Source organism: Pteropus medius, unplaced genomic scaffold, assembly GCF_902729225.1.
Source record: "Pteropus medius unplaced genomic scaffold, Ma_sr-lr_union100, whole genome shotgun sequence".
NCBI classification, from domain to species: domain Eukaryota; kingdom Metazoa; phylum Chordata; class Mammalia; order Chiroptera; family Pteropodidae; genus Pteropus; species Pteropus medius.
The window spans coordinates 20,541,024-20,557,504 of NW_024342471.1; the positions used below are offsets into that span (position 1 = coordinate 20,541,024).

Consider the following 16,481-nt stretch of genomic DNA (forward strand, 5'->3'; position numbering starts at 1 on the left):
AAAAGGAAATTAACCTGCACTATGCTGAGAATTAACCAAACAGGAAAAAACAAACAAAAAACCCCAAAGCCCACCCCCCTAAAACCATAAATGGAATGGAGCTTCCTTCCCATGCTCCTCTCCACCTTCCTCCCCACTCCCAGTGCTCAGCTCACTTATTCATTCAGATTTGCTGAGCACCTACTACGTGCCACACACTGAGAGCCAATGGATTTCATCCTTTCTCCTCTGCCAGTCTAGTGGTTCTCAGACTTGATCACAGACCAGAGATTGTGAAGCAGAGATGGGGGTCAAGTCTGGGTATCTTTATAGCTGTATTTCTAACAAGCTTTCTAGGTGATTCTTTGGCACACTAACTTTGAGAAGCCCCGCTCTAGTCCAGACTAACATGGCAGTGGCGGGAGTGTGGCTCTGCAGAGGGGTCCTAGGGACTGGATTCCACTGCCAAGCCCTCCTCCTTGTCCCTTGCTGGCCCAGTTGCCCCATGACAGTGGAACCGGGCATGGGTCCCATCCTGGGTCCCATCCTGGCCAACGGGATCTGGAGTTTTGGAGAAAGCACTTCCTTCCTGATAAAGAGAAGCTGTCTCTTTCCCATTTGTGGACATGGTCAAGTGAACACTTGAGGCATAAAGCAGCAGCAGCATCTCGCGGCCGTGAGGTGCATAAAGGACAAGGCCAAAGGACAAAGCCCACGGCCAAGGACAGCCAGAAGATGCAAGGAACTCACCAGCTCTGAGCTGTGGAACCTACCCTGGGTCTGTGCTGCCTGCTCCTGTCCTGAGAGATAATCAGTGTCTTACTGTCCAGCCCATCGTGGGTGTATGTCAAGAGCAATGAGAAGCATCTGAACTGACCCAAGCCCTCAGAGGCCGGTTCGGATTCTCAGGACCCTGCTCAGACCCCCCTCTCCCCAGGGGAGGGGTCTAGGTGACTGCATTTTTCACCGAAGGAGGCTCTTTTGGGAAACACTGCGATGAGTTCACTGAAGGACGATGTGGAGTGCTCAGGTGCACAGATCCTGCAGCCAGGTAGCCTGGGCTTGAGTCCCAGATCTGCCACTTGCTGGCTCTGTCATCTTGAATGAGTTATTTAACCCCTTTGTGCCTTAGTTCGTTATTGGTGAAGTGTGGATAATACTCCTCAGTATTTAATCTGTGGTTGTAAAAAGTATTTCACACAGAATACTTAGAAAAGTGACTGGCCCCTAACAAGCACGCCATAAGAATTAGCTATTATTACCGCTGTTGTTGCTGCTGGATGCTTCTGGCAAATCATGAATAGTTCGTCTTACTAAAATCACTCGCGTGCTCAACAGCCTTCAGCGGCTCCCCAGGTCCTTCAGAAAAAAGGTCAGAGATGAAGCACAGCTGCGACCACATACTCCCTGTGTCATCTGTGCCACTGTTATCAGACCTCGCCTCGAGCTGCCCCACCCCCGACCACCATTAGGAAGTGTCACCTTTTCACATCCTTCCTCCCAAAGGCAAGTGAGACTTACATGTTTGACCTCCCTCACGATGTTTTCTCTGGCTTTCCCCTTGGGGCCAATCTACGCCTTTAACTCTTTGTGCCACCCTGTACCCCTCACAGATGGCTGGGCTTGTATGTCTTCGAACCAAACCCTCCTCCCTGCCCCTGGGCTTGGAATTCTCCAAGGGCGAGCGTCACCATGATCTCGGCTCCAGCATCTGGCACGCAGCGGTCTCAAAGCTGCCCTCGCGGGTCCCTCGGGATGGGGCCGACGCCATGCCACATGCGTCACGCACATTAACGGACTTTGTCCTTACCGCTGCCCCTTCCCGTATGCATTCGGTACCTGTTTTATGGAGTGCCCACGCTGTGCCAGGCCTGGTGCTGGCCGGCAAGAGAACAAGCCTAGTTAGGTCCCTGCTTGCAGGGAGACTCAGTCTAGAAAATGAGACATTAAACCAATTATGGCCCACAGGCCAAACCGAGCCTTCAGATTCTTTTAAGGCTTTTAAAATCAATTAGGTGGGCTGGGTCTTCCCTGTGTCAATGTCCTCTGGCCACAGACCACCAGGGACACACCTGTAGTTGGGTAAGTTTACTATTCATTGCACTGGGGGACCCCTCACAGCGTGGGAACCGTGGAGTGTCTCAGTAACAGGGTGCTAGAAAGGAGTTATTACAGGTTTCGGGCTCACATTAAATAATTTTCTGGGAGAGTTCAGGAAAGCCTGCATTGGAAGCTATCAGGAAGCGCGGAGAAGTCCATGATTTGAGAGCTTAATAAATGTTACCGAGAAGCAGAGAAGGCTAAAACACTAATAGGTAGAGAAGCAGCCGGCACTCGGCTTAGCGGGGGAGGGGGCGTTTGCTATTTCGTGGCTCAGACATGATGATGGAGGTGTCTTGTTTTTCTTCTGTTCCCACGTGGTCACAGAGTGGCCCTGCCTGATGCTGATGTTCTGTGAAAGTGTTTATCTTCAGCAGGAGAACAGCGTGGCCCGCCTGTGAGAACCAGCCCACCTCCTAGCAACTGCAGGACATAGCTGCCGACCATGGTTCCTGCTGCCAGAGGCTGCTCCTTTCTGGCGGGTGGCCGCAGCCCCCTCCCACCCCACCCCGCCCCATCACACACCAGCTGCTGCCGTTTGTGTCACTGCCTGGCCCCAACAGCATCTGAATTCACTTCTCTGGCCAACTAAACATTGCTTGTCACCAAAACTTGATTAATGACCACTGTGATAAGTGCTAGGTGGGGAAGCAGTGAGAAACCTAACCTTGATGCTGTGGGGGGTGGGGGGAAATCACGGCTAGCTTCTAGATGGAGGTGACTTTTAACCTGGGACCGGAAGAGTCCTAGAAGAGGCAGGAAAGATCATTCTAGGTCAAGGGATCCTTTCAACCACGTTGGCTAGGGGATTGCCACGAGCCACACCCTGTGTCCACATCTCCCGTGTGCTGTGTCACGTACTTTTCACATCCCTGACTTAGTGACTGAGAGCGAACACTGGTGGCCCTGAATGTCCTCCAAGCAAGAGCCTCCAAAGCCTGGTGGGAGCTCTTTCCCGTCATGACCCCCATTTTCCAGGTGGGGAAATGGAGACCGTGTGGCTCTAAGTTACCTGCCCGAGGTTACCTGGTTGGCACGTGGTAACAGCTCAGAATTATTCCTTTCCCCACTTTATCAACGAGACACCAACAGTCCGTGGAAGTTGTGTGGCCACACGGCTGGCTCCGCAGGCCCTGTGCAGCCAAGACGCCAACTCGGGGGCCACGACTCCAAAGCCCCATGATTTTAAGCCATGAACTCAGAAAATGTAACTGAGAGGCTATATTTTTCCCACCAGCATCAATATCTAATTTTACTGCTTCTTTGAGAAAGTTTTTAAATCAAACGTGAAACATCAGGCCACTTTCAAAGCTGGCGGGCAAAGAATAACTTTTACTTTACATCTAACTATTACTGGACAGAGAGGGGACATAGATGAGCTGAGGGAAGGAGGGAAGGTTTGGCTTAATCGAGGCACAAAAAATGACAAATATATCTGGACAATGTCTGGGTGAAGGGATCTGGAGAAATCTGCCAGGGTCAGGGGTCGGACTGTGGCCTCGGGCAGTGAGTGACTCTCCAACTCCACCGAGACCTGGAATCTCCTGGGAGCTTGTTAAAAAAAAAAAAAAAAACAGATGCAGGAGCCTCAGCCCCAGAGATCCAGATTCGGGAGCTGCAGCCCAGGCACCCACATCCCTAACAAGCTCCCCGGGGATCCTGGTCATGGACGCACCTGGGAACTGCTGTTAGCGAAGCCCAGGCGTGGGAGGAGGTGGGCCCAGAACAGCAAACTAGTGTAGAAGGAAGGGAAAAAAGCAAGATTCTGCTCGTTGTGTGGCATCGAAGCAGGAATAATCAGGCAGGGCAGCAATCATGTCAATCCCGTCATCCCATTCATTAATCTCAACTTTCATAAAAGCGATCATTTATTGAGCCTGATTACTAACCCCCCAAGCCTTTCACATGGACTACTGAAGAGTCTTCACAATAACCCACTGATATTAGGGATCAGGCATCCCATCCCATTAGCTAGGAGCATTAGGTACTATTAAAGCTCCTTTTTACAGGTAAGGAATATCAACTAGAGAGAGTAAGCGACTTGCCCAGTCTAGGGCTGGGATGCAAGTCTGGTCGTCTGTCTCGGGAGCTCGCAGCATCTTTCAATAGAGGATGCCAGGCCTGGCCTGAACGTACAGAGCGGTCAGCAAAACTGAGTGACCGCAGGGCAGTGGACGTGCAGGGCGAACGCTGAGCAAAGAACCGGGGGGACAGAGGGCGCAGTTATGTGGTGTAGAGTCAGCTTCGCGGATGGATGTCAGATTTGGGCAGCTGTCCATCTGCTCAAGCAGGAATGAGCGCCTCTGTGCCTAGTGCCTTCTAGATCCCGGAGATCCAGGGGTGACCGTGAGGGTGCAGCCCCTGACCTCAGTGATGGGACACATCTGCGGTCTGTCCCGCAAAGAATCATTTCATTACTCATGACGGGGACTCGACATAGTCTGAGTGAACAGAGTGAGTGTGTGTGGTGTCACAGGAGGGGCTCTAGGGAAAAGCCTTTCAGCCCAGCTCTGATGTATGCATAAGAACTGTCAGTTCCAGGCAGAGGGAACAGCGTGTGCAAAGGCCCTGAGGCTATAGGAAATATACTCGGTTGGGAAAGAGAAAGGAGTTATCACTCGATTGAGAGGGGAGGGCAGTGTCCCCAGATCAAGCCAGATCCTGGTTGTAGAGTGTCGTGAACCTTCAGGTCCTGAGGTTGAGCTGGCATCCGCCAGGCAAAGGCAGGAAAGGTATTTCAGTAGAGGGAACAGCAGAGGTGAAGGCTCAGAATCTAGAAAGACGGAATGGTCACAAAGCGAGAGCCTTGAAGGCATCTCACACTGGGGCACTGTGTTATAGGCTTCACGCTCAGGCTGTGGGGTTACTGGGCATCCAGCTGTTTTTGAGGACAGGGGACAGGACACTAAGTCTTCACAGAGAAGATCACCCGGGTAAGCGCCAAAATATTTAAGTCCCAGGACTGTCCCGAACCTGTGTGGGGACCTTGGCCATGCCCTGTGCTCATCTGCAGCTTCACTTTGTCCGGCGGTAAAATGAGAAGGTTAAACCAGGCCTATCTCTAAGGTTTTTTAGTTTTAACATTTTTTGGTGACTTTCTCTACGATGACAATTAAGATAAACTCAGGAGAAAGTGAGAAGATGTCAAGGTACTTTCATTAAGGTTTGTGAGGTGGTAAGTTATAGTTCAACGTTTTAAAAACTCAGCAGAAACATTATTTCGGACACATCAGGAACACAACCACAGAACTTTGCTCACTGCCGAAAAAGCCACACGTCACACCCGTGTATGACTGATGAGGAGAGAGCTGGTGATGTCCTCCACTCCCCAGCTCCAGATCAACTATGTGGCAAACGCTGTCTGAGAATAAACTAGAAAAAGCTTCTGGGCTCAATCAGGCTCACAGATATATTTTGTTTGGCCAAAAAAGTTTTAAAATTTGGAAGATTTCACATTTTTCAGCTTCTCTGAAAAATCCAAATACCTACCCGATGGATCCAGAGAGCCACGTCCCAGCCCGCACCACGCCCTAATACCTATCACAGCGTAACCTTTCTTTCCTTAAAGCGACCTGCCTCGTTCCTGTTCTAGACGCTTTCCTTGAATATATAACTACATGTTATGCATACGTATGTTTTTCACACTTCCCTTGAGAATTTTTCTATGTTTGCAAAAGAGATCTAGCTTCCCTTTTCAGGGCTAAGCCATAATCCTCTGTCTGAATCCCTGATATTTATTTAATTTCCCCTTGACATATGCATACAAATGATACAAATGTTCCACGTTTTGTTTTGTTTTTTTTTTTTGTTTTTTGTTTTTTTACAGTATATACTGGAAATGAGTACTATTACATTTGTTTATCAAGTTTTATAGACTACCTGGAAGTGGACTTATTGGATAAATGTGTTTACGTACATTTTTAAATGTGAAAGATTTCGAATATAATATTTACAATTTGAAAGCTATCACAAAATCACCCATCTTACATGAATTTACATCCCCAGAAAAGGAAAGCGGTATCCTTGCCCTAAGCCCTCTCTGATGTGCATTTCTTTAATTACTAAGGCATTATTTTATGGCCTCTTATGTAACATCTGTTGCCCTTTGCTGACTTTTCCACTTGGTTCTTTTTTTCTACTTTCATTGATTACGTATGAGGAGCATCAGGCCTTAGTCCTAGATGCTGCAACTTTTTTTCCAGGCGTCTTTAGATTTTTTAATACATTGTCTTTGCTTTGGAAAAATTGCAACTTTATTTGCAACCACATGTGATTCTTTTTCTTTTTGGGGGGAGGTGTGGTGTGTGTCTACAATCTATATTCTTTGGTAGGCACAGTATTAATAAATATATATATTTTTTAATCTAAAAATTTGAATGTCTTTAGCTAAGGATACATTCTCCAATTCCCCATAGGATCTGACAGTGTCTATATTGTACTGTCTTATAAATGGGTTACTTCACAATTTCTAAAGTTGTCTGTCTGGTCCCTTAAAACAGATTATATAGGTATAAGTACAGGTGAATGTATTTGTGTTTATGTGCCCGTGTGTGTGTTGTGCGTGTGCATGTGATATTATTTACTCTAGGACTCTCATGGTTTCATTGTGCACACTTAAATGCGAGATCCATCTGTAATTTATTTTTCTTTAATTTTTAAACTTTAATTAATTTTTATTAAAAAATGCAATTTATTTTTGGTGGAGTAAGTGGACACAACGCAGAACCGGGGTGAACTTTTTGTCTTCCTAGCAGAGGAGGCAAGGCATCAAATGCCTTTTTGTAGATTTAAAAACAGAAACAAAACAAAACTCTGATTTTTTTTTGTATCTTTACACAAATAATGCAAATTCAGGGATCATATACATACTCCCATCACCCCAAATAATTGTCCTTTAAAAAAATTGCAATGTATTTCCTGCAAGTATTTTTTTTCTTAGTATATTATGTAGGTTTTTGTTTTAGAAACCTGTTTTTTTTTTTGCCTGTCTGTTTTGTTTAACATGTGACAACATTTATAACTGCTAACACTTAATGTTTTAACCCAGCAGTTCCCAAACCTGGCCAGGAAGCTGGTTTCCCAGTGGAGCTTGTTAAAAATAATGAATCAGCAACCCTAGCGGGTAGGCCCTGGGAATCTATATTTTTCACGAGCTCTATGGAGGTGTCTGGGACACAGCCAACTTAAACTGGCTCCCCATCCCCCAGTCATACCTGTGATCGTCTGGGTCTCAGAGGTGATGGTTCTGGTGGTGGTCTGAGTCTGGGTGGCAGGCACCGTTTCCTCTGATACAAACTGGACTGTGCTGGGGGTCGCCCCAGACGTGCTGGTCAGCTGGCAGCCACTCTGCTTGTGAGCTACAAAGGCGTCCAGGTTGTTAAACTGTTGCTTGCAGATGCCACAGATGTGGATGTCGGGAGTCAGCTCAACCAGCACCGTTGTGCCACCTGGAACTCCATGGGACGAAGAGAAAGTCACAGATTAATTCCAAACAGCTTGACATGACAATACAAACCAGATCCATAGTAAGAAAAAAGGGCCTGATGGCAGACGTGGCCACTTGCCGGCCCAATGTCCATTCCACTACCCTCTTCTTTGCAAACAGAATACCAATTCTTTCCCAGCAGCAACATAGCCAGATCCAAGTGACGGCTCGTAATGCACCTTTGTCCATAGGGGACACTAGGGGCACTATGCACCTTTGTCCATAGGGGACACTAGGGGCAAGAAAATTCTTTGATGTGCAGGGCTGCCCTGCACTTCTAAGGACCAGCAGCCATCTCCTATCCCAATTAAAAAGTTGCTGTACTTTCCAGTCATTATGAAAACCAACCCCTTCACATTTCCAAACCCTGCCCACCTCACCACTGTAAGAAACAGTAGTCTAAATAATCTTGGTCCCCTACATACTTGGGGACCACCCTCCCCCAGCACAATGCCAGAGGAACTTCTAGAGAAAGTTTGGCTTTCATGATGAAAAGGGAAGAGACATTCGCCTTGAATGCTGACGTGATGCCAGGGGCTTCTGCAGCCATGTTGTAACTATGAGGAAAATGCTAAGATCCCTACAGATGCCGGTCTTTACTTCACTGATCCCCTGAATTAACCACTTCCAGGCTTCTTGTTAGGCTGGAATAGTTCGCTTTTGTTACTTGTAGCCAAAATTCATTCCTAACTAATAGAAAAATTATTTCTTGATAGTAACAACACCAAGAGTTAATACTGTGTTAATACTTAGGAACATTATTTCTCGATAGTAACGATATCGAGAGTTAATATTGTGTTAATATTTACAAAGCACCCACCACAGTACCTGGCACTATATAAGAAAGTGCTATATAAATGTTTATTAAATAAAGAAATACCACTAATTAATAATTATGACCTTGATTTTTCTTTTTAAAAATTTCTTTGCCTTATAAGGAAACTCATGTTGCTAACAGAAAATTTGGAAAAAACAGGAGGAAATTGCTCACAATCTTTACTATATATGTACCATGAACATTATAAAATATTTTCTTCCACTCGTGTGCAATTAAAAATTGTCTTTTATAAAAATTGTTTAAGATGGCGATGTATTGTAGAATTAATCTTTCCCCCACAAAATATCCCATAAACATTGCACTACATCTCTAAAATATATTTATAAATATAATTACTTAATGATAACACATTATTTCATGTTATCCATGCGTCGTAATCTTCAGTTACCGTAAGTTCTTTCTATCATTTCCAACTTTCCCCAAGTCTAAATAAGCTGAGAACTACTCTGTGCATATACGGTTGGCATCCACGTATCAGAATTTTCTGAACATTTATAAAATATTTATCCCATGTTCAATTTTCCCCAAGTCTAACTAAGACAAGAAATCTCTGTGTGGAAATATAATCTGGTTGCCTCAGAGAGCTGCTGGGGGCTGAGCATGGTAATGTGTTACCAGCCCTCTCCAGCACCCTGTGCATTTAAGTACTTTGAAATCCGTGCATGGAAGGCACAGACCTTTCTCCCCTGGAACACCGCCTCCCTGTAGCTGCTGAGGTGCTCATGGGACTAAGAAGAAAACAAGGAATCTAGGGATGCAGTGACTTGCATCGCGGACGATTTCTCAATGACAGAGCAGGACTGAAACCCAGGATAAGATGGGGAGCAGTTTCTGCTTCACAGCACCGTTAGGAGGAGCAAATGAGATGGTGCTTGTACAAGCACCAGCAGCACAGGGGTCCCCACCCCCAGCATATCACCTGGTGGGTTTATTAGGGAGGTACCCTCTTTGAACTTGAAAGTATCCCCCTCTGAAAATTCGGAATGATGAAATACACCTACCTCTTGCGCTTGTAATGAGAATTAAACTGAGACCAAATAAAAAACACTGGGCACAGTTTGTGCTCACCACCAACAAAAAGAATTCTCCAAACCTGTGTCAGCATCACAAAAACCTGGGAGTAGGTGGGGAGGGATTAAACGTGGACACATCTGAGTCCCACTTGAGAGCTGAGTCATAAAGGAGGTGGAGGGAAGGGGTGCTGGGGTTTGGGGAAATCTGTGCTTTTCATACATTATGCAAGGAATACCCAGCCAAGTTTTGGAGTCAGTGTCTCCAAAGCTGTTAACAGTAACAGCCAACAGGCTAGGCGCTTACTATGTGCCAGGTGACTGCAAACTCTGTGTCAGGGGTTCTCAAACTTTCTGTGCGTCCGAATCGCCCAGGAAGGCCGGCAGATCCCTCTCCCGCCCATCTGCACCTCGCGCCGGGACCTGATGGGTGGGGCCCGAGAGCTTCGTTTATTTATTTATTTTTTTAAAATAAGCGCTCGCGCTCCAGGGAGGTTGGTTTGCGCTCGGTCCCTGGTCACTTTGGGAAACAATGCACCATCCGAAACCAGGGACTGCTGTCCTCATCAGGAAAATAGAAATGAACCCCAAAACTCAAAGACAACGACCGCGGCTCCGTTCCCCCATTCAAATCTCCACCTTTAATGTAGAAAAGGCTTTGCAGTGAGGCGGCAAGCCCGGCCGGCCAGACCTCGTGGGACCCTCCGATCCCTGGACTTCGAGGGTTAGGGGCCACCGAGCTATAAGTTTTCCCACCAGCGTTGCCACGGTTACCCCGAATCCCTCCCAAACTCCGCCGGAGATGGGGCGGGGAATGTCCCGAGGGGGTGGCGATTGTCCGAACGGCATGCCCTCCCCCACCGTTCCCAGCCTAGGGGTCTTGGGAAGCTGGAGAGCGCCCCCCGCCTTGCGCCGAGTGGGGCGCCCCCACCCCAAGCCCACTCCGGTGCCTACTGCACGGCACGCCCGCCGCGGTCCCCGAGACAGCGGCTCTCAGCCGTCACCCCGATTTCGGGGCCCCGGGCCTGCTCACTGCGTCGCAGACGTGCTTGGGCCCGGGCCCCGGAGCGCGCACTGCGCCCGGAAAAGCACTTACTTTGCACCGAGCCCGGGAAGGTCTCGCCCTCGCTGCTCGCGTTCATGGCCGCAGGCTGGGGGACCCCCGGCCGGCCGGAGTGCCAGGGTGCGGGGGGTGCTGGTCTACATGGTGCAAGGACTTTTCCTTTTATTTTTCCGCCCCCCCACCCCAGCCTTCCTTCTCCCAACTCTGCGAGGCAGGGAGGACGGATGTAAAGCAAGCTCCACTTCCGCTGCCTAGAGGGCGCTGGCCGGCCCGGCCGCACAGCCTAGCTTTGCATCAGCGGCTCCCGGGGGAAGCTGCGGGCCAATCCCGATGCCCGCGCCGCGCGGCCCCGGACTCGCGCCATCCCCGGGGACCTGGACGGCGCACACGCGTCCCCGAGGGCAGCGCGACCGCGGGCGGCGAGGGATGCGCCCCTCCCCGCCCGCACCCCTAAGTTCTTGGCCGACGCGTTTGGCCTCCCCGCCTCTGGTTCCTTTGCACCTGCCACCCTGGACGTCTGGGTCCCGCAGGCGGCCAGGCAACCGGGTCACCGGTGTATTTTGCAGAGAGGACCGCGCCGCGCTGCAGTTGGTGGGTGGGGGCGGGGTGGGCACTTGGGGTGCGGTGGGCTTGGGAGAAACCCCCGCTGAGCGTCAGCGCCCAGCAAATCAGCAGAACGCTGGGCGGATCTCCCCGCCTACCTAGTGAAATAAAGAGGATCGTGATCACGTGGATGATAAGAGTGACAACTGGAGCTGAACGCTGAAGGTCCCCGGCTCCAGGGGTCTACCAACTTTACTGCGCACGAAGTCACCTGGATCGTTGGAGCACAGAACGCTAACCCCGCTCCCGCCCCGCTAGAGTTTCTGATTCAGCAGATCCGGGGCGAGGCCCGAGAACGAGCATTTCTAAGTTCCCAGGTGAAGTCCCAGATATTGGTCGACCCTGCCCTCCCTGATGTGTCCCCACTGCCCCCCACCCCTGATCTCATCTCATGAGCCCCAAGATCTCTCCACTCTCAAGGCCTTTGCACTTACTGTCCCCTCTGTAACCACCTGCCAACCTCCCTAACGACTTCCCAGGTGATTCCAATTCACATTCTTAGCTTGCCCATTCTAATATTGAGGCCTCCCCTCTGCTTTATTTTCCTTCTTAGAACTTATTACATCTAACATTATCTATCTATGCAGAAGAATCATAATTTACTTGTGTATTACTTGTTTCCTCTTCCCCTTACAATCAATAAGTCCTCAGGCAAGTGGGATTTAAAAAAAAATCTCTGCTTCACTGATATATCTACTCCCAGTAACTTAGCTTCGTGCCTGGCACATAGCCGGCTCTACATAAATATGGCTTGTATAACTAAGGAATTGTCCTGTCGCTTCCGTTAAGAGTTTGCTCATTTCTCCAGCGACTATTTGTTTCTAAGCGTTTGCAATGTGCCAGGCACTGTGCTAGTCCCTGGAGGTACAAGGGTGATCCAAATGATGAGGGAACTTTACTGGAGGCTAGCAACGCACTGAACACTCATCAAACCAGCGGCATAACTTCCTGATGGTGGTAAGGTCTCAGAAGACGTAAAACAAGGTTGTGATAGTAGCCGCAGGCATGGTCAAGGAAGGCCTCTCCGAGCAGTAATATTTGAATGGGTGGGGGGCCTTTCTGGCCTGAGGAACCGGCAGGAGCAAGAACCCAGAGGCAGGAATGAGCGAGCCGAGACCTGGCTATCGCCCACCAGCCCCACTCATGGGATGCCCGGCTCCTCCTGCCTTGCTCAGGCCAGCTACACCTGCCTCCTTGCTGTTGCTCGAAGGTGCGCAGCTCTCCCGGCCCCTGGGGCTCTGCGTCTGCTCTTCCCTCTGCCAGGTTGCCTTCCCCTGGCTTCTTTCTATCATCCAGGGAGCCTTTTCCTGTCTCTTATTTAAAGCACTTACCTCGCTGGGCCTCTCTACTTTCTCACTTTCATGATACCCGTCCCTAGCTAACCTGATCCAGGAAGGCACTGCAGCTTAGGGCACTATTTGTTTTTTAATGCTTATAAATGTTTACATGTGCACATACCTGGGTAATCCCTACCTGATCAAGACACAGAACATTTCCAGCCTTGTGTCCCTTCCCTGTCAAGGCCACTCCAGCTCCCTGAACTACGTGTGTGTGTGTATGTATGTTGTATTCATATATTTCATAAAAATGTGATTCTAACTTACATGCTGCTTTAAATCTTTTTTTTTTTTGGTACACGTTATGATCATTATTTTTAAACATTACGCAAATAATACACGGCTCCCTGAGAGCTGACCACCCAGAGGTAATCAGTATTTACATCTTTATGTACTGTATGTCTTTCTAGGCTTTTTTCTCCATAGAATTATAATAGGATGAACCATATGGACTGCCAACATTTGTCTATTTTTTACTTATAAATGTTAATTTCATATGGTTCGAATCAATATGCACTCACCATATAATATTATACTTCTGGTAGAGATTGCTGTTTGTGTACCTAACATGGTTGTCTCAGATTTCCTTAGTTAGAATTTCCGATTTGCAGCTGAGCTTATGGCTCCCTGGAAGATTTTTCCCGACTTCCTTTACCGTTAGACATGGCTATATGGCTAAATTCTGTCAGTGTCAATGTAATGCTGTGATGTAACTTCTGGGAAATCTGAAAATAACAATCGACATATGTCATTCGCCCTTTTTTTTTCACTCCCTGCCATCATTGCCTGGAATGAGGATGTGACGACTGGAGCTCTAGCTGCTATTTTGGACTGTGAGAATGAGGCGATACTCTGAGTATGTTGGGGTGGTGAGTTGGACGTAGCCCAGGTCATTAGCTTCTTTATGAAGCTGTCAACTGGACTGTCTACTTCCGAGCTTCACTGACACAAGAAATGCACGTTTACGTTGTTTCAACTACTGTTACTTGTGTGTGTATATAGATGTGTGTGGGGAGGTGTTTCTTTCACATGCAGCTGAATCTAATCCTAATTAAATGCAATACTATACATACTGTTTCATAACTGGCTTTGATTTTGAAGTTTTCACCGTCGGGCTGGTGCATTAGAATCACCTGGGAAGTCGTTAAGTGTGCAGATGCCCCAGCTTCATTTGTGGGGACTGCCACAGAAAGACGGGTGTGAAGCCCGGGCTTCTGTGCGTTTGACAAGCTCTCTGGTTGTTACTGATGCACTTGGTGTTTGCAACCCTTAGTTTTAACGGTTGCATAATATTTCATTATAGATTTGTGTCATAATTTGATATGCTACTGAATGTTTTTAATAATGTTTTTTAGCTATAAGCAATAGACTGCAGTAGCTTTTTAATTGGCCGGTGTGAACACATTGTCTCTGAACAGAACTGCCAGAATAACTTGTTTCAACACCATTTGGAAGGGCTTTTTCTTTCTTTCTCTTTTCAGATCGTTTTCTCAATATGGCTTCCTTCCAGATGAATTTCTCAGTAAGAATTACATTTCTCAAAAAGTTAACAGCCTTTGTTTGACTAGAACGCCTATGGTTTCTTCTGTTCTTAAATTTTTGACCACGTCTCATTTAAAAGATAAAATATAATTTAGAAATGGCAAACTTCCTGTGGAGTATAGACCTATTATTGTCAATCCTATTTCATGTTTGGATCTAGAATCTAAAATAAATTGGAATCTGTTGCCAATGCTTAAAAGATGATAGATGTCTCCTAAAAATTAGGATTTATAGCTTTTTTAAAAAAGTGAAAAATCTTGTTAATCGGGGCTCGGATTATCATGTGGTAGCCCTTGGCTAGGTCAGAGAAGCTGCCTCTTTGTGCAAAGGCTGACCTCTGCAGTGCACCCCAAACCCCGCCCTCCCTGTCACTTCTGATGTCAGAACTGAGCATCGGTTTCCTTGTGCTGCATGTATTTGAATTTATCCAAAATTTCCAATATGTTCCTGGTAGAAAAAGGGCTTTATCCTTCCCTATAGTTTAAATATTTCTTTTGACTAAAAATCTCTAGCAAGGAATCACCCACATCACCTGGCCTATGTCGTTCAACCCTCTGAGCAACAGAAAGGTGGGCACTATTATCGCTGTTTTGTAGCTGTAGAAACTGAGTCTTGCAAAGGTTAAGTAAATTTCCTTCAATCAAAAGGCCAATCGAGGACGATCTCAGAATCTTTGAGGGCAAGTAACAGAAACTGTAGAAGGACAGAGATTTGCACAGTGTTTCCAAATCGATCTATTAGAATTATTTCTTTGCTTAAGTAATTTCTGAAAGGAGACTTCCAGATACTTCCTGACATGATTAAGAGAATACACTTTTTTTTATTCTTGTAACATTAATCATAAGAATAACAAGGTCATAGTCATTGGATTGTCATAAGTTTTGTGAGCAAAGATATCCTTCTCTTAACAAAATAGTTCATAATTTCAGGTGACCAAAGTTTGTTCTACAGTAATCATTCTAACAAATGTAGTTTCCTAGAGCAATCATGCAAAGTGCACCAAAGTGTAAGTTCTCAGGGCAGGTACTTTTGCTTATTTTATCCCTTGTATACTAGCATCTATAACAGTGTCTGATATATAAAAAGCGATGGATGGATGGATGGATGGATGGTATCAAGTTTCCTTTGGAAGATAACTGTTAAAGCAAACTTTGACTGTTACAGAAAAGCATCTTCCCCTTTTTAGTACGATATGATGACAACCCAGAAAAACTTATGGATTTCATTTAAATTGTGTGATAACTTGTATGCAAATAAATATATGTTTTTTTAACACCCACAGCACCTGGTCTTCCTAGGTGGTCTCCCATCCAAGTACTAACCGGGCCTGACCCTGCTTAGCTTCCCAGATCAGAAGAGATAGGGCACATTCAGGGTGGCATGGCCACAGGCTATATGCAAATATTTTTAAGCCTTCCTTATTTTTCTAGACAAAGGCTTACAAGGGTGGCTAACTGGGGGTTTTGCAATCTCAAAAGCACTGTGTCAGCAGCGGCTCCACTCAACGTTCTCAAAAATACTACAGAAAATTGTGGCCCGGGGTGTCAACTATCAATGTAACTGCAGCTGGTGGAATGGCCCTTAGTCTATTACCGTCTGATCTGTTCCTTGCCTCCCATGCTCAGCTCTGCACGTCAGGGCAGCTGCCTCCGTCTGTTTTCAGTCTTCTGGGGGCTTCTAGCTTCCTGTCGGGTTTGGCTAGTGGGTGGAAATGAGAAGCCAGACGATTTCTTCCCCTCCCTCCCTATATTGGTGGCAGTCTCTTTTATGGCTCCACATCCCAGTTGGGTGCACTGTGGCCTCACCTTTCGCCATATGGCTCTGGTTCCTTGTCTCTGAAAACATCATCTACTTCCTTTGTTCCCAGCTTCCTCCCTGGGGAGAAGGGGCCGGAGGCTTCCAGCTGTTTTTAATCTCTGGGTCGCCTAACCATTCCCATTTGGCTTCTCAGCTCTTTCGCCACCTGCATACCAATTCTCTGCATTAAATTTACTTCAATTCTTAGTGTTGTTTCTCTTTTTCTGGTCAGGCCCAGACTGACATAGCTGGATCAAGGTTTGTGGGGCTTATAATTTTATTCCTGCTTTTCTGGATACTGCAGGTGATTCTTAACTGGAGGGTGCCTTAGAGTCTCCCAGAGAACCTGCTGAGAACACCCATGCTCAGGCACCACCCAGCTGCACTGAAATAGAATCTCGGCAGGGCGTGTGGTCCAGGCACGCAGCAGGGAGACACGCCTTGGGTGACTCTAGTGAACACTCCTGACATCATCATTGACCTATTTCAAACCTTAGGAAGGAACCAGAGGGAAATTTATTCCAAAATTGATTTGCTAACATTATTTAACTGCCTGCGATCCTTACATAAACATGAAAGTCAAAGAAGAAACGCTTGAAAGTCAAAGTGAGTGCTAAAACCTTCTGTAATTGGAGATGATCAAGACTCAACCTGTTGGGCATTAGCCGGTGATTACACAACCAATTACTTGATGAGAGTTGGCTTTGAGTCGTGCCTGGCACCTCAC

General features: G+C 47.0%; 1 protein-coding gene and 1 pseudogene across 3 annotated transcripts in view; both read right to left on the minus strand.

Moving 5' to 3' along the window:
• The window catches only part of ZFP64 (ZFP64 zinc finger protein), a 73,762-nt gene extending 62,706 nt beyond the window's left edge, over positions 1-11,056 (minus strand). The window contains exons 1-2 of one of the 3 annotated variants that reach the window (XM_039864645.1): positions 10,509-11,056; positions 7,293-7,532 (exon numbers count right to left, since the gene is read on the minus strand). In XM_039864645.1, the coding sequence (XP_039720579.1) occupies positions 7,293-7,532; positions 10,509-10,554 (286 nt within the window). In that variant the 5' untranslated portion in view covers positions 10,555-11,056. The remainder of the gene's footprint in view (positions 1-7,292; positions 7,533-10,508) is intronic. The other 2 variants (XM_039864644.1, XM_039864643.1) reach the window with 2 other exon arrangements.
• A 4,174-nt stretch (positions 11,057-15,230) lies between these two features.
• LOC120604033 (uncharacterized) lies at positions 15,231-15,349 on the minus strand (annotated as a pseudogene).
• Between the last annotated feature and the right edge of the window lie 1,132 nt (positions 15,350-16,481).